We start from the raw sequence: 27,519 nt of genomic DNA on the forward strand, positions 1-27,519 counted from the left end.
AGCACCCTTCAGTATATTCCAGTTGAATGCATAGAACGTGTTCAAGGAGCACCAAGCAGAGCTTTCTTTGTAGGTACAGTTGCGATTTTTCTTATATTATTTATAAGTGTTGTTTTGTCAATCCTCTCTAGAATATTACTGGTGGCCAGCCATCTGGATCATGGTTGTGCATGGAAGTGGAACTTGTTCCAGTGTACGTGTGTCTCCTTCCTGCAAATGAAGATAAGTTTTGTAATACTAATTAATGTAATTACAGCGCCACCATAATTTAAGCGCCACGTCAGCATCAGTATAATTTTTGAGGCCTTAAAAGAAGCGCCTACCGTTGCTGTAATTCTGCATCTATGACTTCCTTACACTTTGAGCAGTTGTCCGACCCATAGCTATATAGAGTCAATAAATGTTGTTCAGGAGTCAGCTCTCAACGGTACAGCTAGCTAGCAAGTGAAACTAAGCTAAACCACGCCCATTTTCTCTAAAATGTCTATACTGGTTGTAGAACATAAGCGCAACCGTAATTTAGGCGCATTGCAGCTGAACATAATATTGGTGTTCTAAAAGATGTGCCGCTTAGAAATGGTTTTTCTGCCACTGTAATTACATCAATTACGGTATCTGGTAGTTCATAAAATCAATGCAAGGATGTAGTCGTGATGGGCAAGCCTCCTATGAAGGTGCCGTGTGAAGGCATGTCTGTCTTCATTTGTATACAGGAGAAAATATAATATGCCTATCTTCCTTTGTGGATCAACATTACCCAAGTCTTGCCATATAGAAAGAGACCTTTCAAATGATGTGCATAGTGCATAAAGTGCAGTATTTTCTAAACTGACCTTTACCAATATGCAGTGAGTACATGGTTGTATTACAAGAGTTTGTACTGTGTGGGCAGATCAAAGGGAATGCGGAAATACAACACGTAATGTATTGACGCCATCGTGCGTCAGTACCGTGCAATATGAGCCATAAATGTAGTGAACATTATTACCCTATGCAGGGGTAGAGCGATTGGTTTGTGTGTGTGTGGACACGAAAATTAGCTGTTTGAGCGATTACAAGTTCACTTTCGAAACAAGTACAAAGAGCATTGAAAAGTTCTGTCCAACTACTGTCTACTTCCTTATTTTCTCTGGAGAGAAAGTTCTCTCTGAGGAGATTCGTGTATAATAGTGATTCCTTTAAATGCTTCATCCATTAGACCACACAAATTGGGGCTGTATGATATTTTTCTATGTATTCTACAGCTGTTGACCAATGAGAGCATGCCTGGGGCTGTATGATATTTTTCTTTGTATCTGCCCCACTATCCTACAGCTGTTGACCAATGAGATCAATGATTAGTTGGGGCGAGCGTAGCGAGCCTTAACTTAGTGACGACGGTAGGAAATTTCTCTGTATGTATGTATGTAATGGTACGTTGGTACGGCCTGATAGCTGGTTTTTACACACCCGATCCTTACCAATTTCGTGTATTCCTATTGTATTTTGCACAACTAGAGGCATAAGAAAAAGTTGCATAAAATGAATCCTGACAACGAACGCAAACAAGAAAGGCTTCGAATAAGGAGGGATCGAGAGAGACAAGCAAGAGCCCAAGAAACAGCTGAAGAGAAAGAAGTCAGGCTAGCCAAACGTAAACAACAAAGGCTTTGAAGACAGAGTGACCAAGAAAGACAAGCAAGTGCTAACACGCTAGCCCCATGACACCTTGTGTCACCCTAGTATATTAAAGTGTGGTATAAGTTTAGTTCTACTACATGTAGGAGTGCAGGGGTAGGAACTCTTATTTATGCCTGGTACGCTAGACAGGTATAGAGAGGTAAGCTGCCATAATAATTATGACGCTTTTATCATAGAGTATACTATACAACTCAGGGAATTTGTTGCTGGCTATAGTAGCTGGAGTTTTGCAAGTAGAGATTGTTTGTTGTAACCAACCTCTGGATAACGGTATATACTGGTATTATGGGCGCACGTGATCCGTTTCCCATCCCTCTTCTTGAATATCTATGCTTGTAGATGAGAAATATATGTTGCTTCTTATGTTCACTCACTTGATTATAAAACAAGACTGAAACACATCGGCTTAAAATGCAAGGCAGTTATTCAGAATATTCTTGGTCACTTTCCATTCTTAAACCTACACTTACAATGTCTAAGGACTCCACAATTGAGAGTAGTAGCTATTATTATGATGTGGCAGTGATGTGTGTATACAACCCTACACGTACATAGGGAGATGCCCTTAATTTATTAAGATAAATATTAGTTATTAGGTATTGACTTCCTTTCAAGCTAGCTAGCTAGCTGTGAAGCTGTGACCAGAGTTGTGACTAAATAATGGACACAAGATTTGTTTTATTTTTAGTTGCGCTCTTAAGCTGGACATCAGGTAAAAGTCTTATTTGAAGATTGAGCTCTCAGTGCATATATCTATAATTCCCTTCTTGCTAGATCAAAACGCTTTACTGTGCTAGTTTTGCTGGTTTTTAGTACTTAAAGTAGCATCCGCATGAGTATTTCTCCATGCACTCTTTAGCTCAGCAACTGGTACTGTTCTGTCCCGGTCCTGCAACTATCAGCTGTTCAACTGTAACACCAATCATTTGGGATGGGACGGCTTTTAATGGACAGTGTCCCCTCAATGGGATCTCTTTTCAAACTATTAACAATGACAGTATTGGTGAATATTCCTCTTGTGGAGAACTGAATGTGACTATCACCAATGTGGTCACAACCATTGATGTTGGTAGCACTGTAGTGAATGTTGACTCATCACTGTCTTTCAGTGCCCAACCATCTCTCAGTGGATTAACTGTTGTCTGTAGAAGTGGGGCCAATGCTGCTGTGAACTCTACGCTATTGATTCCAGGTAGGTATGAGTTGGCTGATGATCAAACATGCTTGGCTGACTCCTATGTACCACCCTGCAGATCCTACTCAGGCTGTGTCTGTGAGCCAGGACTCTCTGACAGCTGTGACAGTGAATTTAATGGGCGGAGAAAGTCGCTGTATATCACTGTACTTTGTGGAGATCACTCAGAATGGCAGCAGCGACTCACCCGTTATCATGAACAGTCCTTCTCCTTCCATCGGTGTGACTGAGTTGGACCTATGTAGAAACCGCTACTCTTTTGTCGGCTTTGTTCAAGCTCCCTCAGGCGTACAAGGGGGAAGAAGTACAGCACAAATGATAGGTAAGTATCTGAAGCCTAACCTCCTAGGGACTACTCATCACATAATTATAGCGAGTATATACAAATTTACCTGCACAAACGAAACACAGTCTAATGCGCTAGGAGACAGTATTAAGTGTTGCTTGAGAATTTATGTGAACCCCGTTCTGTTGTTTGATGCTTTCTATTGTAGGTTTCCACATAATTACAAACAAAATAAAGGAAAAGGCAGGTGCATGCAATTCGCAATAGTTTAAAGACGCAACATACAGGCTTGTACAGTGTCATCTGTAAATATTATCGATCGAAACCTAGGGGCTGTTGAGATATAAGTAGTTTTCTTTTGCAGGTTTGGAAGCGGTTACAAATGTGAAAGCCAACACAACTACTTTGTCTTGGACACAGCCGGCAAACACTGCTTCAGATGGCTGTATCTCTGGCTATATCATCTCCTGGACTGAGGGAGAAGACACTACAATCAGTTCTAGCACTTCAGTTCTGGTGTCAAATCTAAACAACTTCCCTTTTTGTCAAAGTCAAACTCTAACATTGACACCCAATACACCATCTGGTCGTCTCCCTGTGGGTACCAGTTTACAGAATGTGATATTTGAGCACCCAGGTACATAGTTTTGTGCCTCTAAAAGGTTTTAACTCGATCCTACATGTGTCTATACTTTACAGATTTTGCTGCTCCTGTAGTATCAGTCTTTTTCACTCTCCAGTCAGATAATGTGGTCATCAACATCAACTGGCAGGTAACAGGTTGTTTAACATTGCATCAAGAATTATTCAATTCTACTTGTATATAGGATATCACTTTAGAGGCAGTTCCGTTGAGAATGTTTGGGTTCAGTAAGATTGGGGAGGGTGTGTGTAACCCTCAGTTTAGCGCAACTGGTTCGTCGGTGACCCAGTCAGTACCAGGAGCTCAGTCTGGTGACAGGTACACTGTCTGTGTGGTGTTCATCAACAACGAGTGCATGAATCGTACAGATGATACTATCAGAGGTGAGAGAAAGCTTTGTGTGCCTAATTTATCCATTTTGTATATCTCTACAGTTCCGGTGCAACTGCTCACCAATCCACTGCTATCTGTTGGTGATAGTTCTATCTCAATAGTGGTCACTGTATCTCCCTCTCCCCCCATGAGTCCTGACTCCCTATCCATACTCGCAACTATTGATCCCCCTCATGCTAATGCTGTGTTGGCAAACTACCCCACATCATCTCAGTACATGGTGATGTTCGATAGTCTGACCTCTGGAACAACGTACACTTACAACATAAGGGTGATACTCAGGAATGATTCTACCACCACTATTGGTCTGCCAGTGACTGGATCCTTCACTGTTCCAGGTAACTATACCTTCTACAGAAAATGTATGTGTCTGTTTATTAAATCTGTATCTCTCCTCAGCATGTGGCACAGTTTGTGTAACCGTGGTTATTGTAGTGAGTGCAGTCCTGCTAGTGGTTGCTGTTTTTTGCCTAGCTGGAGGCTTCGGTGCTTACAAGTACAAAAACAGATTTAAAGGTACATGTAATGCAATGTGCTCAGAATTTTTTGTAACTAGCTTGATCAAGTTCATAAACCAATTTGCTCAAGTTCATAAACATGATCTTCCTGCATTTGCAAGATTGGTCAGTGAGATCGTTCAAATCCGAAAACACAGAGAAGCACAAACTTACGTAAGTGAAAGCCATAATTGTCTCGGTGTGCATTCTAGTGTGCGTGTGTGTTTGTGTGTGTGTCTGGCTGTGTATACTGTTACAGCTGCTCAGTGATAAATGAAGTGCAAGTAAGAGCTTCTAGTCAGTTTTCTTCGTGAATTTGCAAAATAATGCTTGTTCTCGAATTATGGCTAGTTGTGCTTACTTTGAAGGGCATTGCAGTCTCTTCAGACTCATGTGTAGCAAAATCTGTTGATATGACTTAGCTATTTAACTTAACATGTTAGCTCTGCACTAGAACGCTACCTATTGGTAGCTGCGAAAGAGCTGCAAAGCTCCACTGAATGCAACAGCCATTAATTATGGAATTTTAACTTTTTATAATCTTCATAGCAACAATCAGGATCGATCGTTTCCCACTATCTTGTACCATTCCTGCCCTGCATGCAATAGCAAAAGTATTAGCATTATTGCAGCTAGCTTTCCACCATGGCATCAGCACCCGCGGTACTTTCATTTATTGTGCTTTTTTAAACTGATTGGAAGTAACCCAATTGTATACACATGTACAAAGATGCATGTACGTACACTCATTTCTAATACCATGGCAATTTTCTCATTCAGGTATTGCTCACCCCCTCCAACACCTGACTCCTTGTACGCTGACCCCAAATCCATTGAGCACCAGGCAGCCCCGGGCACTGAGGACCAGTACACCATTGTCGATAAAAACGGCAAGAAAAACACAAAACCAAAGCCAACTCCATCAGAAGCGGTGTATCAGGTATGTGTGAAGTACTTGTTGCATCATACACGTGTAGATACTCCAAGGTTTTCATAATGTAGGGTGCAAGTTAACTACCTTGTACATGTACCTTCTTACAGCTAGTGTCGCTTTGTGAACCTACTGCTTTGGTTATTACTCCCTACTGCTATTTAGTACACACTACCAATCCCCACCCAGGACCCCTGCACAATTGAGCATAAGACCACTGCCTCTGGAGCCATCTATACCGTGGTGGACAAGCTCAAGAGGTCCTCCAAGAAGGAAGGAGAGCCGGACGTGATTCCCCCAGCCAGCGAGGGGGTGAGTGGAGGAGGTCTTGTTTAGTATATGCAGTTACTATTTTGTGTAGTGTACGTATAGTGATCAATAAAAATGTCCCCATACCGTTTCCATAGTATGTACGTGCGTAGTATGTTAACAAGCGTACTGTTTTAGCAATAATTATTGTTACCGTACTGTTTACCGTACTGTTTTTTGCCTGCGGGAGTACGACGTTGCAACGTAGCCACGCCCTATCTAGTTGCAACAGATCGAGTCTCTCAGAGGAATCTACAGCTAGATCTACAGAATACATTATTGCAAAGACTATAAGCTCTGGCACTTCCAGTACTATTAGTCTCCAGAAGCTATAATATAATATTATGTTAAAGATGCTAAAGAGTTTGGTACAAGGCTAAACAAAAGTCATACAAAAGAAATGATGAAGTTGGGCTTGTTGTTTAAAGACGTGCATGCGTAGCATTTTACAATGTGTTTTAATTAGACAGTACGAACGTACTATGCATGCATGTACTATGGAAACGTTACGGAAACTTTTATTCATCGCTACTATATATACCCTGAATGTGTAGGTGCCTACTAGGAAACATTGCCGCGTATTATACAGTTTTCATCCAGCCAGAAAAACATTTGCAATGCGAAGATTTATGGATCATAATGATAATTGACCGGGCGAACTATAAGTATTGTTTAAATGTTACCACAGGCAGTCACATGCATGCTGGCTATAAGCTGATTGAATAGTATTCAGCGAAAATTGGCTCTTCCTACAAAATGCAAGGCTTCCTGTTATACTATGGATTGAAGAGTTAGAGGGATAAGAAACGAAGTGGTGCACGTCATGATTTTACATTGAATCTGCAGTGGAGCCTTGAAAACTATCCGCCTTACGCCCTATGAACGAGGCTATTATGCCGGGTAACTCCCTCAAAATAAGAAAGTTGTGTTTCCTCGAGACATCATCTCTTTCAGCAATTTATAACACGCCTACTCCATGAGCCACGTGTATAGTACTTGCTAATGACTGACCACACACACCCAGTAAAAAGAGACTTTCCAATAAGTTATGTTCCCAAGGCTGTTTTAGAGCTTTAATGGAACATGTAACGTGTAAGCATATGCTGGTTATGACTACTACAATAGGTATAGACCTTGAAATATAAGTGAGTTGCATGGACTAAGCACAGTTACTTGTAGTTTATTATGCACTGGGTAGGTATAGAAATAGGTATTGTTGTGATGGCCTCGATTAAACCGCAGCGTAGCGCAGATGTATTCGAGAATACCAACCATTTCCTATCCCTCTAACTCTTCAATCTATGGTTATACAGCATGCATGTGACTGCCTGAATATTTGTACTCAATATCTAATGACATGACATGGCGTTTGTTTTGACCACTGCCTAATGGATGAATGTTTGTGTGTTCCTGAGAGGATTCAGTAGCCCAAACATGCAGTGCGACTAGAGTATCTTGCTGTTGAACACAGCGCTTTTGTCTTGTTAGCAACACTACTGTGAATTGAGATACATGCACACGCATGGTTACCATTGAGTGAATTTCCCCTAGCTGTCCTTAATACAATTAACCTATTGTTATAATTATGTATTCTATTGTATAAATCCCATTCTTGTGTGTGTACATGTGTGTGTGTCTAATGCCTTGGAGGTAGCGTTTGTGAATGTTGGCAATAGTAAGACGTTTTAGTGTTCGAATTCCATGGGGACCGTTAATGATGATAACATTGAAATACACGCAACAATTTAATTCATCCCAATGCTAGTCCTAGTTACTGAGAATGCCTTCAGTTTCAGTGATGTTTATTGTCATGTGAACAGCTTATCATAGAATGTACAGATCCACCCCCTAATGTTGTGTGTACATGATTTAGATTTAGAGAACATGTTAAGACCTGCCTTCAAACATTTCTTTGATAGTGGTACCATTGTGAATTGCAGTTGTCATAACTGTAGCTTCTCGTCTTCATTTCATAAGAAAAGTGGTCATGCTCTCTGTTTTTGGTACAACAATGATATCTCTATTACATATAGATATAGTGAATAATTAATAGCGTATTAGGCCATACATTAAATCATTCACTCATCATTATATGATAACAACACACTTTACTAAAAGGTGACTAGTGTTTACTTGACAACCACTAGCTTGCATGATGCTATGTGTAAAATATGTGCCTATAATAATATTATAGTAGTTGCAATTGGTCATGTATGAATTGTGCCATTGTTAATCATGATCGAGTCAGCAGTTACTCACAAGTACCTTAACTTGTATCATACACAATGTGCATTGTATGCTATTCACATGTGCATTGTACAGTACAACCCTAACCCTTATTTAAGTCAGCATTATTACAGCTGTGGTGATATCCCTCGCACGCATTCTTAATTATATGGTCATGAATCAGGTATATCTGGTGGCATATTTAGCGAGTCACATCTGATTGTGGAGGTAGCTCCACTTATTCTACATGCCTCAATTTCCAGGACAACTCAGTATAGTATATAATGTTGCACCCAATTGCCAGCGGTACAATAATGAACTTTGATAGTTTCATTGTTACAATATTCATGTACAGTACAGTGTAGATGCCAGTGTTGCAAATGGACATTCCTATATATGGTGTACTCTATACAGTCAGTTGTTTGTTGCTCATATTAACCTCACAGTGTAGGTTATACATTATTATACCTACATGCATACACATTTAGAGTACATGTAAGCGTATTGAAGAAGCAACTAAACCTAACTCCAGCCAGCTTCCTCAGGAACTTTATTCAGAGGTGTTTGACGCATTACCAAAAGGGATGGCTCCTGAAGTTGTGAGGAATGGGATGAAAAACTAACTGAATTTTATATATACAGTGATGTAGTTATAGCAACAGGTGCTCATTTTAACCTCATAGTGTAGTTAGCTTACACTATATCAATCCTTTAATCATACATTATTCATTATGTTTGTCGCTGTAAGAATCAATTTATTTTTATACAACAAGAGGAGCTACTGCACAAATCACATAATCATCATTACCTAAGTTAACTATAGAATATAGATATGGGTGAATACGGTGAGTCAGTCCTCGAGGTTAGTTCATGTCTTTCACTTCCCTTCTCTCCCCAGCTCCCATTGGATGCGTTAAGTCTCAATGAGGCAAGTGGTTTTCTTGCAAGACCTGGAGGATCTTCTAGGAAAATGTTGAGGAATTGGTATCGCTGATGGAGGCTCTGGACCATGGGCGTCAAAAGTCGCCCTTAGCAGTCGGTGGGTGGTGCATGGTGTCGCTAGTGGCATGGTAGATATCGGTATGCGTTTACAAAGGAAATGCTGATTCCTGACTAGGACTCTCCCAGATTGGGTCCTGATGGAAATATTGGCGATGTGGCCTAACGTCTGTAATAGGCCTCCCTGATAAATTATGCTCGGAATAATTTTAGCATAATATAGGTGTCTAAAGAATAGCTGGGAATAATAGGTAGCAATGTCCATTTTTGGTAAAGATCATTACATAAAGTTTTGCATAACTTCCTCTACAATAATCAGTCCTTCTCACTAATTGTGCCACAATGCTTCTGTGGTTCGGAGTGCGTAATAAACGGACTCGTCATAATTACGCAATTGTGCGATTGAAAAGTATGCTGATGTTTTTAACACATTATGACATTCCATGTTGTACAACTATAGAGCTAGATCTACCATAAAAGTATGTGAAATAGACAATAACAATTCAAATAACCCATGAACAAAATAAGCCAGTCTCGCAAATTTAAAAGACGTCAACATCGTTGTTTCAGCTTCGGATCCACTGAATGATGTGTGTTCAATTGCTGCTGCTTTCATCCTCAGCGAAGCCTGCATGGACTTATATCATGGCTATCTATATATAAGGCAAGGCGCTTGCTTCAATTCAGACGTTTATGGTATAATAAACGTATGAATGCCGTCTGTTACGTTGAAATTTATCGCTGTCTTTTTATAGGCGAGTAGATTAAATCTATTAATGTGCTCAACCATCAATGTTTCTATAATTATAATCATATAATATTATAGCATGTCTCACGATTAGAGGAGTGTTACAAAATAACAACTATAACAGGAGAAATAAACTTGACTATAAAACTGTAGAGGCATGCTGATCTGAAGAAGTTTCGCTATTGCAAGACTTTGTGAGTGGCAATGGTGCATGGTAAGACATGTACTGCACACATGCATGGGACTAACGTATTTATTCGATTTAAGGCGCAAATAATTACAATGCCACTTTTGTAGGGCGAATATTTATGTTGCAGTCTTTGTGTCGCATATTTAGAGGGTTGTATATAATTCGGAGGTCGGTCGAAGTTACTCTATTAGCCTCGATTTCAAGCCGTTTAAAATACTTCGTTTCTAGCGGCCTAAACGGAGGTCAAAGTATAACCACCAGTGACCTATAAATTGCCATATTTTGACCTCTATTTAGGACGCTATATAAAAAAATAAGTCAATGCTACTTTTAGAGGTCATAAAATTCCCTAATATAGAAGATATCGCGAATCGCCTTAATCAGTATACAGTAGAACCTCGATTATCCGGACACCTTGGTTCCAGAAGCAGGCCGGATAAGTGAATATGCCGGATAATCGAATGATAAACCACGCCTTGATCCACCCACTTCATTGATAAACAGCAGTGCCACATGGTTCTCTGCGCATGCGCAGAAGATAAGCAGGCATGTCTCCATGGTAACAGCTGCAACGCGCATGCGCGTTTGAGGGAAACGCCCATTTTCTGATCTGATAACAAGAAAACTGCCAAGCCGGATAATCGAGGTTCCGGATAATGGAGGGCCGGATAATCGAGGTTCTACTGTAGTATCTAATTCTAACACATTGTACTGTAGCACTTAGTACCAGAGGAGGTACGACACGCATCTCGTGATCTCTCTTTCAATTGATTCCAATCTTTTTGACATAGGTTTTCAATGTACTGTGTTCCCACAATAACTATCTCATTTGCTTAGCTGGCAGTTAGTTTACCGTGACCATGGCGGGACAAACCCTAGGCTTGTAGAACGCTTGTAAACATTAATTTTAGCCAGCTCTGTAAGTTGCTCAAGTGTTTCTCCAGCTGATGCCCTGGTTATAACTCATTCAGATACCGTATAGAGGGTATATTTTGAGCGTATAAACTTTTGCAGACAACCGTTTATGAAAGGTTTTTGCGGAATAGCAGCCTTCATGCATGTGATATTAATTTTGTCGGTATAAAACTGTGAACACTCGAAATAATTATACCCGTTATACGATATTTAATGACGGGTGCAGTGCTTTCACTTTTTGTAGTAAGTATATCTCGTAACTGAATAGGGATTCACTGAGGTTCAGGAATGGAAACAGTTTAATCTAGAGTGGCGCTTAGCAATAGAATGTAGAGTACTGAGTAGTTGTTTCCATGAGGCTTCATATCAGTTGTATATAAAGTCTCGATTAAAGGCCACCTTATAATTTATTTTTTAATTACCTAAGCGCCAGCAAAAAATAATTCCAGAATTTACTTGGATTAGAATTTACTTAGATTAGAAAATGGAATTGGAGTAAAATAAAAATAATTTTGTGAACTTGGTGCTCCTTTAGAGTGGCGCTGCAATTAGAAGACGGTATTCGTGTTTCAACGCCAAGAAACCGCACCCACCCACTAACAAGTTTTCATATGTAAACGTATAAAATACCGGTATGTACGTGGGCCAGTTTAAATTTTCGCGGTACCATAATTATTCGATTTAAGGCAACATTTTAAAATAATTACGAAGCCAGAGGTCGTTTCTTTTTGGAGGTTTAAAAATTATGTTGAAGTCCTGGTGTCGCATATTTAGAGGGTCGCATCTAATTGGAGGTTATTCTACTATCTTCGATTATAGGCCGCTTAAATTACATTGTTTCTTGCGGCCTGGAATCGAGGCTATGGTTTGACCTCTATTTAGGACGCGACATAAAAAATAATTGTCAACGTAGCACGCGCTAGAACTTTTAGAGGTTATAAAATTGGAAAAAATCGAGGGTGTCGCATATTTGGCCATTGGAGGATCGCTTTAAATCGAATAAGTATGCAAAATTTCCCGCTATATAGACGTCTACGGTAGTTCACTCTTACTTTTGGTGCTGATGACTTGAGACTTCTGCTCTCCTTTGGAACTCAAAGTGCAAAGGACAGCGCGATCTGAAGAAATTTCTAAGGACTTGGACTTGATATCAGAAAAGCAGCTGCAACTGCATTGCAGTGCATTGCAGAAAAATTGATCATGTGATCCAGAGCCTCCCCTTGCCATGTGCGCGCACACACACAAATGCAGTCTTCTTCTCTGTGACCTGACTCTCAGACTGCCAGTAGACTGTTCTGATCCCAAGCAACAGCAGGATCTGCTAAGGGTTAGTTTATCTATTCAGTAGAACATGGCATAGGCTATATATAATTATATGCAAATTCACAAAACCCCAGGCCCGCTGTGTGTATATATCTATGCCCCCAGCCCCGTTTGTGTGTTGTATCCCCATAGCAGCATCGAAACATGCCTATTAAACTGCTCAGACATATTTCATCCATAAATTCTCAATGCAGTCGCAGCACAGCTGGCTGTGATTTATAGGGTGCCTTACTCACAAGAGTAACTTGAAACTGCCTTATACGAATTGTGTCTCAATTAATTTTGTGGATTTGTTGTTGTCGATCTAACTAGATTCCGAGGGGTCCGACACTGTAATTATTCACGTATAAGATTTCAAAATCTCGAGATTTCACAGAGCATCACTGGGGTTGAAGATTAAAAGTTCCTGAGTACATGACATTGTGTCTAACTAACCAGAGTCTACCGTCATTCACCACTTGCACTAGTCATGCACCTCGTTCATGGATGCACTAGCACTTGCACTGTGTCAAGGCATAGATGTAATTATGGGTGTACCCGTCCCCTTTTTGGAGGTAGGCCACGCCCATTTAGTCAAAGCATAGCACAATAAGATTACGGAAAATGAGGTCAAAGGTGGGATTTCATGAGATATTTCAAAAGTGGGTGTACAAGATTTCACGCAGTGTCGGACCTCTCGACTAAATTCTGATAATTATAATAATTATTATTATAATCTTGGAACTGTTATGTTGTATAGTAGACTTTCGCTAATCTGGCTCTCTGAAGTACGTTCACCTTAATATTATGGTCGTTTCGTTTGCTAGCTTGATCATTACTGCAAAACTCGCTATTCTGTTTTGGTGGATACGAGAGAATAAATAATCAAGAGAGAGAAAACTGAAAAATTATTCATATTATTCGAGGTAGGACTGTTTTTTAGTCGTGGCTATTTTCTGAAATGCAGCCACCTCGCTCTATTGCACCCAAACTGCACTGTCTCCAAGGGTGACCAGATTAGCAAGAGTCTACTGTATATTCAACGATCTGCCCTGTACGATTCTTGTAATTATGTGTTGTTATAATTACATACATAGTGTGTGAAATTATAACGCACTCCATTTTTACAGTGTAGTAACCATGTATAAATCGTGTGATAATCACGTATCAATTTTTACAGTGTATATTCACGTATCCTATTAAAAAGTATGTTTAAAATTACTGTACCTGCCCGAAAATACGCCCCCTTCGTATTTTCTGATGATGTGTGATATACTGCTACACTAGTCTGAGCTGTACTGAGAGCTTATAATCAATGTCACTGCAAAAGTAATTCATTATGTTCCGGACTACAGGGAAGCACTCTCTTCAATGGCATGTTCAGTACAACAGGTGAAAACCTCATGTAACTAATTCCTTCTAGCAGACGATGTGCTAGCACTGCTTTTACAAGAGGAAACTAATGGGAAAGCATATACAATAACTTGGGGCTAAAACTGAAAAGACACAGACCGTGCAGAACTAGAAAACTTACTAGTCAGAAAACATTGTCACAGTATATACACGTGCAGTATGTGGGATTATTTACACCCCATGCTCACTATTATTACACCAGCACCATGCAGATTTACTCCGTATATAGAAGCTGGGGATTATTTACGTCCCTGTTTTAACAGTTGCATGCAAGATCAATTAAAGATAACTCTATAGCTCAGAAGAGGCAGAAATTCTATAGAATGATGGTATATAAATTGCGCATGTGAAAACGATTGACTTGGCCCTATATAGATAAAAAATATAGTGAGGCTCACTTTAATATAAGACTTAGGGTACAAGCGGGTATTATGAGACATCTAAATTCTTACCCCCCTGTATTGCAGTAATTTTGAGGGAGCTAAATTTTGTTTACACCCTCCTTGAATTGTTTACGCCCCTGTTTTAACAGTGCAAGGGAATAGTGTTAAATTATTAGGATAACTCTATAGCTCAGAAGAGTTAGAAATTCTATAGATGGTGGTGTATAAAGTGCGCATGTGAAGACAATGGACACAATACAATTTAGCCCAATAGATGAAAATAGTGAGGCTCACTTTCAATAGTAGGACTTACATCAAAGTAGAGCGAATGCACAACAGGTCAATTGAAAAAAAATTTGTTATTTTCTTCATGAGCAAGCTGAACGAAAATTTTACCCACTAAAACGTATACTCAGGTGCATTAAGGACTGGGACCAACATAAAAAAGACATTTATAAGAGGCACTTCAACCTGCTGCTGTTTACTGTGTATATTAATCTGTGTAAAACTTTTATGATGAAATGAAACACTGGCTTCCATTCTGTAGGAAAATATTAAAATGAAGCCCCGCCCACTAATTGATCAGTGGGGGTGGTCCGTTTTGTCCAAGCACTATTTCACTTTTCTATTGAAAAATCGGCGTTTAAACACTAAGTCTACTAGCTATTGCTGAGTAGGTGTGGTTTATCCGGAACGCATGCATGCAATGTTACTAGTGCACGTATATAAGGAAACAAATAAAATTTAATTTGTGCTCACAAAAATCACCACTGTTCCAAATTCAATGAATATTATTTTTACCCCACGAAAATTACCCGCTAAACTACCAGTAGTGCCTGCACATCCATGTTCCGCATTCTCCAAAACTAGGGATTGGCCATGGTAGATTATGCTGACACAATTTTGAGCACAATAGGCACATTTTTTGGGTGAGAATTATGCTGGCATACTATAGGCACCTTTATAAAATTTATGAGAATAATAGGCAGGTTTTGGAAGTACATGCAGGTCCAGTACGAATGCAGCCTTTTTAGAAGAGTCCGTAGCAAAACTTGTTCACAGAGTGTTACTACTCTAGATCTACTTAGTAGTTAGAACGCTAGCTATTGGTAGCTGCAAGAGTGAGAAGAGAGCTGCAAGGCTCTGCTGACATGATGCAGCCATTAATATTAGACTTGAACTTTTGGCATCGATCGTTTTTAACAACAATTATCGTACGTCCATCATACTCTTTGAGTTTCCCTGTGATTCTGGATGTCATAGTATAAACATTTGTAGGCCTGATGAAAGTATGTACTGGTGGTTAATTATCTCCTTGGCATTCTATATTATAGTGTTAATAGATAGAGTCATGCATGTGGCCATTATTTATGTTACTTGTGCAGCGACATGGGGTCTATATGTTGTGCTTTAGAGGAATAATGTGGGGAATAATAGGCGAGTTTGAAAAGAATAATAGGCAATTTAATTGGCTGTTAACTTGAGCATAAAAGAATAACATAATAATAAAAATAGGTAATATCTCGATCTTATATTAATTATGCGGTCTGTCAGTTGTGTGCTGTGCTTATATATGTCTACATCTTAATTATGCCTCGAGGCGTAGCCGCACGAGGGATATGGACGAGAGCCTAAAGACAGGAATCAGAAAGAGCAGAAAATATGTCACCTTAAGATAGGCCATTTGAACCAACTTAATTAGCGGTTTTTAATTTGGCGTCTCAGGCATGGCTAGTACAGCAATGACGTTGTGTCCACTGGAAACTTAAATTTGACGATCTTCAGTAAAATTGCCAGTTATACACATAATAATGTTGTGGTACATTTAAAGACCTTCAATCCTCTATCTGTTTTCTTGATGGTGAGAATTATAATTTTAAACTCATGACTCGTAATCATTGCTCCCTTCATTTCAGAATAGCATGATCAGGAATTACCGTTGTTTAATTGGTATGACAGCAGTACGTGTCAGCAAAGAAGGAAAATCGTTTGTCTATATATGGATCAATGTGCAGTTAGCTTGCTGTTATTCCATATAAACTTTGTTGACAAAATCTGCTTTCAATTGTGTTGAGGTTATCCATGCTATAAATGTATATAATAGCGCTTTAGAATTACTGACGTACAGTATACAACATCCAACTAGAAAAACATTTGCAATGTGAAAAATTGCTAGGATTGGCCAGGGGAACCACAAAAAAGCGTGGGAACAAGAAATCAGACGAGAGCATAACTCCAATCCGTTACAACGTCAATCACATGTACTGGTAGTTTTCCCATGTTTTCCATGTTCCAATATATACCGCTATCACACAATTTTTACTGGTGGGGTGATGACCAATCCCTATAATATTTATTATACATCCATTTTGGAATGTGGGGTACATAATCATGATGATTTGTGATGAATTGATGTTCCTGCAGTGTTGATCATGAGCACAGGTATACAGCGTAGTAACATGCACGGACCGTACTGGTGACCTGCATGGAATGATGTGGTGGATGGAAGCTGATAGATGGATCTGGAACACAGTCTATTATTTAATATACTATGTATTGTACATGTTCATGACGTTGTAACGGATTGGAGTTATGCTCTCGTCTGATTTCTTGTTCCCACGCTTTTTTGTGGTTCCCCTGGCCAATCCTAGCAATTTTTCACATTGCAAATGTTTTTCTAGTTGGATTCCCTTTCTTTTTCAGTACAGTTTACGTATCATGACATGCATAAAAGTGGAACGTCAAGAGGCAGTACAGAAGTTCAAGAAGAGAAGACAGGACTAATCAGATATTTTCTCGAATATCTCTGGACTAATATAGTAATGAGTAATATTGCTTGATATGTTGAATTTGCGAATCAGTATTAAATGATAGTCATTTTAAGAGTATGATATCTAGCCAGTGCATATAGCATGCCTGTCAGAGAAAGGGAGCTAGAGCTGAACAGTGTGAAGAAAAGCAACACCTCAGGCTCTGGAAAAGCACTGCTGCACTGTTTTAGGCGCACGGTGTATTAGCCACGCCTATCTATTATTAATTGCCACAAAGCAATTGCTGAGTCATTAAAGATGGCGGAATTGTCTAGGTATAAGAGAAATAGAGACTGAGAGGTCATCTGCCCCGTGGAAGCAATCGCAAATCTGAAGAAGCGCTTTGTAATCCAGGTTGTAGTCGTTTGGAAACCCTGTGCAGAATGTCCTGGAGATGGCTGTACTTGGAGCAAATGCTGGGCAAGAAACTTACTTACTTACTTACTTACTTACTTAGTCAGTCAGACAAAGAGCGGTGAAACGTCGAAATAGTGCAATTTTTAAAATGACAATATTGATTCATTAAAATGTTCATGGATTATGAAATGAGAGATACAAAGAGAGAAAAGGCTAAATAAACTGTCTGTCTAGCCAGTTCCTTGATGTGGCCTTTCCCTGCAGAGATAGAACAGTTTGAACATGAGTCAAAATAATTGAAATATTGCTAAACACGGGCAAACCCACTGCCAATCCTATGTAAAACCTACTGGTTTTACTAATAATTATGTAAAACACGTACAGCTCTTTTAATTCAGTTATAGCAAGAAATTAAAAATTTTACATGCACTGCAGAGGTCCGTCCATTAGGATCATTACTCCTACCCGTTGTCATTGGTTGCCCGCTACACACCACATACAGCAGCTGCATGTGCGCGCTAAATACTTTTGTTGTCTTTATTGAATTGTGCATGCAATTGCTTTTGTCATGCTTTATACAAAAATGTTTACTGTATAATTATTTACGTGTGCCTGCATGCATCTAGACCATTATAAATTATATACTTGCATTTATACATTGTACAATATGGACCCCCATGCAGTTTACATATATGAGTCAACACATTGCAGTTGAGTACCGTGTTTGCCTGAGTTATAATAATTATTTGGCGAAAAAGCCAATTGAACTGAATTGGCGGCGTCTGGTAAACTTTAATTAAATTTGGTGATTTTCAGTAGAATCTGCCAAATCGCCAAATTAAAACGCTTTTAACCGTAATACAATATTTGTTCGCTTGTGTACATGTATATAGTAATGTGCAAATGCAGAGTCTATGTGGAAGGCATTAACGTATACTACATTTATAAGCTATAATATAGCTTTTACCTTCTAAAGACCATACACTATTGTAATGTTTAAACTTTACACATTTATTTTTCTCAAGTGTTGTTGAACTAAGTTTCCCATGTACCAAGTCACATTGTAATAATTCTAATCTCCGTTGACAGGTTCATAAATCACATTGTATGTCGGTGTTGCAATTATAGACTATTATAATTATGTATAATTATATAGTTTATGATTATAAGCACTGCATTAATTTGTACATTACCAACTGCTGCCCAAGAATTAGTGTAGATAGTGGATGCATGGTGAATACATTATTGGGAGTAATTTCCTATATAAGTGTATAGTTTTATGCACTCAAATGTCTGAATTTTAACCCCCAGACTAACATTATAAATAGCAGGACATGATTGACGTGCATATATACTGGCTTTCCTTATTTGGTCAGGAATTTGCCATGCATTGAAAGCAAGATCTCCGTTCATGTTTATGTTTATGGTTGCATTTCTTGTAATTATACTGAAAGTTAACATTCAAATTTGCTTAGCTTAGTAATTTCGATTGTCTGAATAACATGATAAACATGCAGGCTTTTATAGTACCTACTATTATAAACGGGTACTAATTTTAGCAAATTTTAGAATTAACACTAAATTAATTACGTGCTAATAAAATGCGATGAAAATGTATTTTTGAGAGTATGCTAAGTAAACTAGCCCTTTTTCATCTGTATCTGACTCCAAACTTTCCATTCAACCTTAAAACTCATACTTGTACATCTTTTGACAAATAAAATTATTGTGCTAATGAATTTGCTACAAATCCGCCAAAATTAGTACCCTAAAAATCTAAAACGCTAAAATTACTACCCGCCTATAATAGTAACATTAAGGTAAGTTATGTGTTTTCATGTCAATAACGCTATAATTATACTGGCCACAAATAAAATATCTGTGGCTATACCATCTGTACATTATAATACTGTATAACGGGGAAATTAATTGTGACATTTCTATACACATTTAATTCTAAAAATTAGATCGAGTGCTAAAATAATTATAGCTCTATATAATATTATTAGTGTTTTGTACTTTATACAGTTAGTGCTGAGATGTACTTGAACTACTCGCTGGAATATTCTTCAAACTACAAAATTAATTTGTATACTTGCAAGCACGTGTGAACAAAATGCTAAAAAATTTTCTGGGTCAGGTATCCCCTGCATGATTCTTCTGGCTGAGTAGACCTCCTAATGTTTTCTTGAAAGCTAATCGAACTTCATGGTTCAGTCGCCACTCTCTCTCACGCTCTGTTTCGAAAGATTTTTTGGGGAAATAGCCGATAAATGTGTGTGGCCAAGTGTCCTCGGGTTCCACTACTCTCCAATCTCCAGGTATATGCGGTGCAAGAATGAAGCTTGAGGGTAGTGTGACTTCCGGTGAAATACGTTGTTTTATCATAAGATAGAAATAATCCAAGTGCTCATTGCTGATTATCTCGGGAGTACTCAACCTGTGTTTGACAACTTCTTTATTATACTTCAAGCACGGCTGACAATGATATGTGGTGGGTTGTGGGGGTCAGCAAGTATAGAGCTAGCAGCGGCTTTCGAATAACTTCATTAAGCCTCTCCTCTCTGTGGCGCTCGATCTGTCTCAGTTGGTAAATTCAAAAACTTTGCTTTTCTAAACAACAGTTCTTGCCATTTCGCCTCGAGGCTAACCCATACAGGTACTTGTATGCCATCCACCTCGTTTAGTTTAGCAATGATTTCAGCTCGTCTGCTAACAATTTCTTTTCCAAGTAGGAGGAAAAGTATTCAATGTGTAGATCCTGTGGATGTGGCTCTCCATACGCACTCTCAAGTAGTTTTCCAATTTCAGCAGTTTCATCTACATGTAGATGTGCCATGTTATTGTATAGACAAAATCTTTCTAGCTAACATACACAATCAGCAGCTATAATTATAGGTTGTTATCTGTTTATTGTGGCTACTTTTATGGTTAAAACCATGACACTATAACCTGTTTAATACGAGAAATTTAATATGTATAGATCTACGTACACGTATTTAGAATGTCTACTTCTCTGTACAGGAGCAATGGCTAATATCCAGCTATCCCAACAGTGCTCCTCTTGGCTATACTAACGGACGAGACTGGACAGTTTGAGGTAAGGGTTTAACCGTCTTTGGGTTCTTTTACCTATACTCACAGGACTGGAGTATGACCTGCTCGTTCGAGCGTTGCTGGGTAGCTCAGAGGCATCAAGAGAATCTACGTTTTCTCAAGCAAAATTTAACTGAGTTACGAGTTGGGGCCTAGAATCAGAGAAGTCTAGCAGCCTGCTAAATCTTTTTGAAACGTGAGGCATTCAATCATCTGAAGTTGCCCTGGGTCACTGTAATCGTGCTGCAGCACAACTGGCAACTCTCCAGGCCTTTGTGAAGCAGCTCCCTATGTGCATCTTTTGTGACTCACTCTGTGCATTTTCTGTGTACAAATTTCTAAATATTTTTGCCGACCACAAATACAATGAAAATTTGACACATGCGCAGACAACTAGTACCAGGCCTAGTTGTTCGCCTAACCGTTATAAAAGCGAAAACTCGGCCTGGGATCAAGGCTAGAACTATAAGCCTTGCTTTGCTCAGAATTAATTGCCACTTCATGATATTCAAACTGCATAACAGGCTCAACAGGTTTAACAGCACAATTTATTCATGGTCATGTAGACTTGTAGTGTTTATAAACAAACAATTACTCACTGCACTGTTAGTTAGTGTTGTAGTGCACAGCACATTTCTACATACGGTTACGGTAGCTTCTTAATTGTGTATAAGGCTGAACAGACAGACTCTGGTACTAGATCTTTCAGGTGAGCTGTAACATGCATGCATATAGATTATAATAATATGATAGTATTTACACTGGTTTCGATCCACTTGTACTATAATATAACAACCAATATATTCATGTGATTGTCGATCGTTGCAGACACGCTGTACATTGTGAGACGGAGATGGGACGAGTAGATAATATTGCTATTGCCTGTTTCGTTCTCATAACACTGCCTTATGAGATAAGTTGTCAATGTTCTGGAAGTTCTGACATTGGTAATACAGAATGTGTGTTACTTACACCATATTATTCGCAATATCAGTGGGCAACCTGTTTGACTCATGAGTACGTTCACCGTGCAAGTAATCAGAGGCATATCTGTAGAAACTACGCAACACGTTGCTGGTACCAGTGTCAACTAGAAATAAATAATGAGGAAAATGGTCCAGTGTTTGACAACTGCGCATGCTCCTCTGGAGACACTATACCACCGTCCGATGATACCATGCCCACTTTAGCTCCAGAATGCTTCAGCCCAAGTGGGGATGACTGCAATTGGTATCGAGACTGTCTAGAGGAGCGCTACCAATGTGAAGCGACAGGAGATGGATATGCCATAGAATATGCAAAAAAATTCTGCGATCTTTTTATGGAAGGATCAAGTGATTTCAGTAGTCAAGGAATGATGTGGATTGACGGAGTACGTAAATGCTTACAGGTAGTTTTGGTGCCGTCCCTGCGACCTTTTTTAAGCAAAACATGTGCTGACATCAAACAAGAAGCATTTGATAGCCATTCAAGATGCTACCTTGAACCAGGATCAGGAGTGCCTTCAATTTGTGATCTTTCAATAAGTGATAAATTAGCTGCTTTTTGTACTGTAAACTGTATATCTGGATCAAGAGCTTTTACTATGGAGCCAATTGAAACAGGGAGACAAATGCTCGAAGTTATACATGGATGTGCAGCCAGAGGAATTATGTTCTATGGAAATAAAGTTGCAGCACTTTCACTTTTTCTCAAGTCCAAGATAGTTGATAATACTGTACTGACAGCAGCCAAGATAACGAGCTATATTGCAAATAAGCTACAATTTGATGAGAAAGCAATTGGATGGTTCCCTTTTGTTGATCGCTCAGAAGATGACACGAACCAACGCAAGCGTCGTGATGTCAAGACACAAAACAGTGATAACCCAATTGTTCTACTGTTATTTAGCTTGGCTTCATTGAATATTTCCACCAATCAAGTGGATAATGCATACAGCATTGACCAAATTGTGAGTGAAATCGCAAATGCTGTGCAAAATGGACTACTCTCAAGTATCCCAGTTGCGGTGAATAATACACAAACTTTTTATGGGGTATCAAGTCTCGGACAGTGTGAAGATGTTCTCTGTAGCAACGGTACAAATGTAACGATCTTAGCTACCAGTGGAGCAAACGTCTCAAGGCACTTCAAAATGAGCATGGTAGTGTTCAGTGTATACACTTTGCTCGTGTGCCTTTTCTTAAAATGAAGATTATACATCAAATTGCTGTTAGATTTGAAAGCTGCCGATAATCTGCACTTGTGTACAGTAATATTCTGTATGAACGTCTTAAAACTATATACGCTGATTTCTTATTTAATTACATACACATAATCATAACACATAAGAATAAGAGAAAGTTATTTGCTGCATGTATATTCTTGCTGCCAACTCTGGCCACATCTTTTGTTTACATTTTATATTGTATTCATAAGACACATGCACCCATGCACTGATACCAAGTGCATAAATTATACAATTATTTTTGCCATTTGACATCTGAGATCAAAGTAATAACAGTGCCAGTATTATTATGGCATATTGCATGCACTGGGGCAAAGTGACCTTTTGAAACCTGAGCCCACCCTCCGCCCAATACTTCAAATCATTGTTTTTATAGTGACACATGCACTGAGTACAGCATTTGTAGTAATTCCTATGGGAATTTACTATGCAGCATATAATTATGCATGGTTTCGATGCAGTTACTATACAATATTGTAATTCCAGCCACCAAAAACAGAACAAAACTACCAAATTATTGATATGCAGCAAGTGGTTTCTATGCTGGTTTTCCAGGCAACAAATTATATGGCAATGTGTGCCACAAGCATTTTATTGGCCCTTGACTACAATCTACTACCAGGCCAATAAACAGCTTGTGGCACACATACACTATAGCAGGTAATTTTCGGGGAATATGGACAAAATATTCGTGGTTCAGCAATATTGAGATATTTCGTGGGCAATTATTTCGTGGTTGCTGCTTGCACTGCAGATAAAGATAAGGCAAGGTCGCTTCATTTGTGGGTAAAATATTCGTGGTCAGACCTTCAACCACAAAAACCACGAATATTTTGCCCCGCAAAAATTACCTGCTATATATACGGTAGCCATGTAATAACTTAGTCTAATACATGATATACATCAACATTAATGGTATGTTATTGATAGAACAGTAAAATCCTGTTGTGTTAATGTTTACAGTCGGGGATACATTTAACTATAGATAATCTATCAATCGTAACTTTAGGAACATGCCCTGCCTCGATGGAAGTATGTGTAGCCTTTAAAAGCTGCCTCTGCTCAACTAAGCTGCTTAGCAAGCATGTATAAACTATTGTAGTGCATATGTTGACATGTGTAGTGCCTGTGTACATAGATGGCTTGCTGCTTTGTGTGTAAATATTCTATTGCTACTAAGGTAGTCCAGAAGGTCTACCAATGGATACTACTCAGTCCTACATGCTGTGTAGCTAGCTGGTCTAAACCCTTTTTAAGTGTCCTAATTAACAGCTCAGCAAAACTTCAAAGCGGGTAATCGGCATTCATGACAGTATCCAATCTACCACAGAATCCAATATCAACATTGACAAGTTGATAGTACGCTCCTTTGTTGTTGTATATACAAAAATTTGACCAGTTAAGTATGATGTACAGTTATACAACTATATACTGTATAGTTATACACAATGTATAGTATTAGTGATATCAACTATAAACCAAATAATTATATCGTTTTCAACTAATATAATAACTGTATAATTAAGGTATAATAATAATGTAACAGTTATTGTTGCATTTTGAGTGGGCAGATCAAAGGAAACATGCACTGTGCCAATATCTGCCATATGGCATAGGTCAAGCCTTGAACTGTGCCACTATCTAGATATTGGCATAGTATGGTTACCTAAAGCCCACCCTCCACCCAGTAACCTGAAACAGTCAGTGGTAGGCAGAAAACGTTTTTCATGCGTCTGGTGCATTCCACAGCCAAAACAAGTAGTTGAAACTATAGTTGTCCTATAAAAGGAGTGATGTGTACACGGAAAGTAAAAAAATTATCCGCGGCCGTTAATGACGATGTGCAATTACTGCCTTGACGACGTGCAATTACTGATACGCGATTAATCACTGTACGAATCACAGTGAATAGGACAACATGCGATTTATACAAATAATTATACCAAATATACTGAATTCAACTCTAAGTATGCATGTATTAATTATGATACGTTGAATTATATACTTATAGTTATACAGTATATAATTATAGCTGGTATAATACCTACCTATGGTACATGTATAATAACTGCATGCATGTATAAAGTATAACTGGTATAAAGATCCAATACCGCACAGCTCTCATATACACCCACTCTTGTGCTATTGTATGCCCACGTACGTCCATGCTTTAACTAGTTTCTAGACAGTAACTTTAAGTTCGATACATTGCTAAATTGTAGATAATTGACCAGATAGCTGGAGTAGCCAATTAGCGTTAAAATTATATTAATTGCAGGTGTCTCTAATACCTAACCACTTTGAACACTAAAAGCTTACATGTAAAGCCTATTGACCATAGTAGTTAGTGAACAGGCTATTTAGCTCCCTCAAGATATACTAATTGCAGGTGTCTCTAATACCTAACCACTTTGAACACTAAAAGCTTACATGTAAAGCCTATTGACCATAGTAGTCAGTGAACAGGCTATTTAGCTCCCTCAAGATATACTAATTGCAGGTGTCTCTAATACCTAACCACTTTGAACACTAAAAGCTTACATGTAAAGCCTATTGACCATAGTAGTCAGTGAACAGGCTATTTAGCTCCCTCAAGATATATTAATTGCAGGTGTCTCTAATACCTAACCACTTTGAACACTAAAAGCTTACATGTAAAGCCTATTGACCATAGTAGTTAGTGAACAGGCTATTTAGCTCCCTCAAGATATATTAATTGCAGGTGTCTCTAATACCTAACCACTTTGAACACTAAAAGCTTACATGTAAAGCCTATTGACCATAGTAGTCAGTGAACAGGCTATTTAGCTCCCTCAAGATATACTAATTGCAGGTGTCTCTAATACCTAACCACTTTGAACACTAAAAGCTTACATGTAAAGCCTATTGACCATAGTAGTTAGTGAACAGGCTATTTAGCTCCCTCAAGATATATTAATTGCAGGTGTCTCTAATACCTAACCACTTTGAACACTAAAAGCTTACATGTAAAGCCTATTGACCATAGTAGTCAGTGAACAGGCTATTTAGCTCCCTTATATTAATTGCAGGTGTCTCTAATACCTAACCACTTTGAACACTAAAAGCTTACATGTAAAGCCTATTGACCATAGTAGTCAGTGAACAGGCTATTTAGCTCCCTTATATTAATTGCAGGTGTCTCTAATACCTAACCACTTTGAACACTAAAAGCTTACATGTAAAGCCTATTGACTATAGTAGTTAGTGAACAGGCTACTCAAGATGTCTCATGCATAATACTTGCCAATTAATTAGGAGATGTAGCTTTCGGTCCAAAATTTGTTGGTGTTGCGCGCCAGGGGTTTCAAGGCACTACGCTCCCATCAACCTTTAGAGCACCCTCTTACTATAAATTATGGCTACGCCCCTAAATGGACATCTTTGTGACCAATCAGATTATACCATTTTTACGGCAGTGCTTGATTTACATTTTCTCTGATAAGGTTGGCATTTCAAGTAAGTGAACATGCACGAGTACAGTTGTAGTTGGACTGATAATGTGTAAGCAGTATTATAGCTTTATAGCTATATAGTGAAACTTGTCTATACTGTGGTCATTCAATTATAGGCCACTCTCTATAATACAGCCAGGTTAATGGGCCTCAAACTCAATAGCATGTGTTTGGACCTGTGTTAGCAGGCCATGCACTCTCTGTAATACAGCCAGGTTAATGGGTCTCAAAGTCTCCATAGCATGTGTTTGGACCTGTGTTAGCAGGCCACTCTCTATAATACAGCCATCAGGTTAATGGGCCTCAAAGTCTCCATAGCATGTGTTTGGACCTGTGTTAGCAGGCCATGCACTCTCTGTAATACAGCCAGGTTAATGGGTCTCAAAGTCTCCATAGCATGTGTTTGGACCTGTGTTAGCAGGCCACTCTCTATAATACAGCCATCAGGTTAATGGGCCTCAAAGTCTCCATAGCATGTGTTTGGACCTGTGTTAGCAAGGTTAAATGGGCCCCAAAGTCTCCATAGCATGTGTTTGGACCTGTGTTAGCAGGCCATGACTTCTTTATTATACAGCCACAGTCTATAAAATGTTGCTGCTAGAGCCCCTATACACATAATTATATTGATGTATGCTTTTTTATTCATGGAGTGGACAAGAATGAATGCCATGTGTACCATATAGAAAGTAGCTAGAGTCAAAAAAGCTAGCATGAGGGGCAAAAAACGATGTGGGTGGGCCTGAGAAACAAGTGATTAGTTTGTGTGGCCTTACAATAATAATTATGTTTATGCATTTCTTTACTGAAAGCTAACATTCAAGTTTGCTTAGCAGATGTTCATTGTGTAAATAGCTTGTGGTAAACAGGTTTCTGTTATTATGTCTGATCATAATAACGTTCACTCTGACATTATACATCTACCTTAAACTTTAGTATATACTATAAAGTATATAGTAAATGGCCACCCTTGAAATAGCTATGTAGCTGGGTATCCCATTTCTGGACTTCCACAATAGTTATCGTTGTTAATGATTTGCTAATGTGTTTATGCAGTTGTATAAACCATTCACTCTATTGCCTATACACACACACATACATTCACCACTTTAGCTGACCTATGTCGATATTGATCTGAGCAGCAAACGTCCAAAGCCAGGGAGTGATCAACAGGCAGCCCAACAACCCGGGGGATATCCAGTGGAGTATTCCAGCGTGGAGCATAGCAGCGCATCTTAGCAGAACATCCACAAACAAAAAAAGTACTCCATATTGCTGATTATTAGACTTAGCTTTTGTAGTGTAGCTAGTTAGCACATTTAATTTCATAATAAGCACGATATGCTGAAACCTGAAACTAAAATCAATCACACGTGTGAGCACAATCACCCCCAACCTCTTTTATAACCTCTCATCACTAGTATGAGTTTTTTTGTACCTTCATGCAGA

At 38.8% G+C, this 27,519-nt stretch overlaps 1 protein-coding gene and 2 long non-coding RNA genes across 4 annotated transcripts; 2 read left to right on the forward strand and 1 right to left on the reverse strand.

Annotated features, from left to right (window-relative positions):
• The first annotated feature begins 1,925 nt into the window (after positions 1-1,925).
• LOC135341041 (uncharacterized) lies at positions 1,926-8,937 on the forward strand. The gene is made up of 12 exons (XM_064537510.1): positions 1,926-2,392; positions 2,540-2,872; positions 2,934-3,197; positions 3,526-3,798; positions 3,861-3,934; positions 3,989-4,187; positions 4,239-4,535; positions 4,597-4,713; positions 4,817-4,868; positions 5,475-5,634; positions 5,815-5,937; positions 8,649-8,937. The coding sequence occupies exons 1-12, from the start codon at positions 2,341-2,343 to the stop codon at positions 8,781-8,783; spliced, it is 2,079 nt and encodes a 692-aa protein (XP_064393580.1). The 5' UTR covers positions 1,926-2,340; the 3' UTR covers positions 8,784-8,937.
• A 2,155-nt stretch (positions 8,938-11,092) lies between these two features.
• On the forward strand, positions 11,093-22,852 carry LOC135341929 (uncharacterized). 2 transcript variants are annotated; one of them, XR_010396694.1, is made up of 4 exons: positions 11,093-12,339; positions 20,302-20,377; positions 20,422-21,082; positions 21,202-22,852. It is a non-coding gene; the product is annotated as an uncharacterized LOC135341929 (long non-coding RNA). The 2 variants fall into 2 exon arrangements; XR_010396693.1 differs by lacking the exon at positions 11,093-12,339 and having other exon boundaries at positions 20,047-20,377.
• On the reverse strand, positions 19,207-27,297 carry LOC135342183 (uncharacterized). Its single transcript, XR_010396782.1, has 2 exons — positions 27,176-27,297; positions 19,207-20,097 (listed from the first exon to the last, which is right to left on the reverse strand). It is a non-coding gene; the product is annotated as an uncharacterized LOC135342183 (long non-coding RNA).
• Between the last annotated feature and the right edge of the window lie 222 nt (positions 27,298-27,519).

Source organism: Halichondria panicea, chromosome 1, assembly GCF_963675165.1.
Source record: "Halichondria panicea chromosome 1, odHalPani1.1, whole genome shotgun sequence".
Lineage (NCBI taxonomy): Eukaryota > Metazoa > Porifera > Demospongiae > Suberitida > Halichondriidae > Halichondria > Halichondria panicea.

Coding starts and splice junctions, on each gene's coding strand:
- LOC135341041 (XM_064537510.1), top strand. CDS start 2,341: ATGGACACAAGATTTGTTTTATTTTTAGTTGCGCTCTTAAGCTGGACA. Junction 3,935..3,988: donor TCATCAACATCAACTGGCAG/GTAACAGGTTGT, acceptor ACTTGTATATAG/GATATCACTTTAGAGGCAGT. Junction 4,536..4,596: donor TGGATCCTTCACTGTTCCAG/GTAACTATACCT, acceptor ATCTCTCCTCAG/CATGTGGCACAGTTTGTGTA.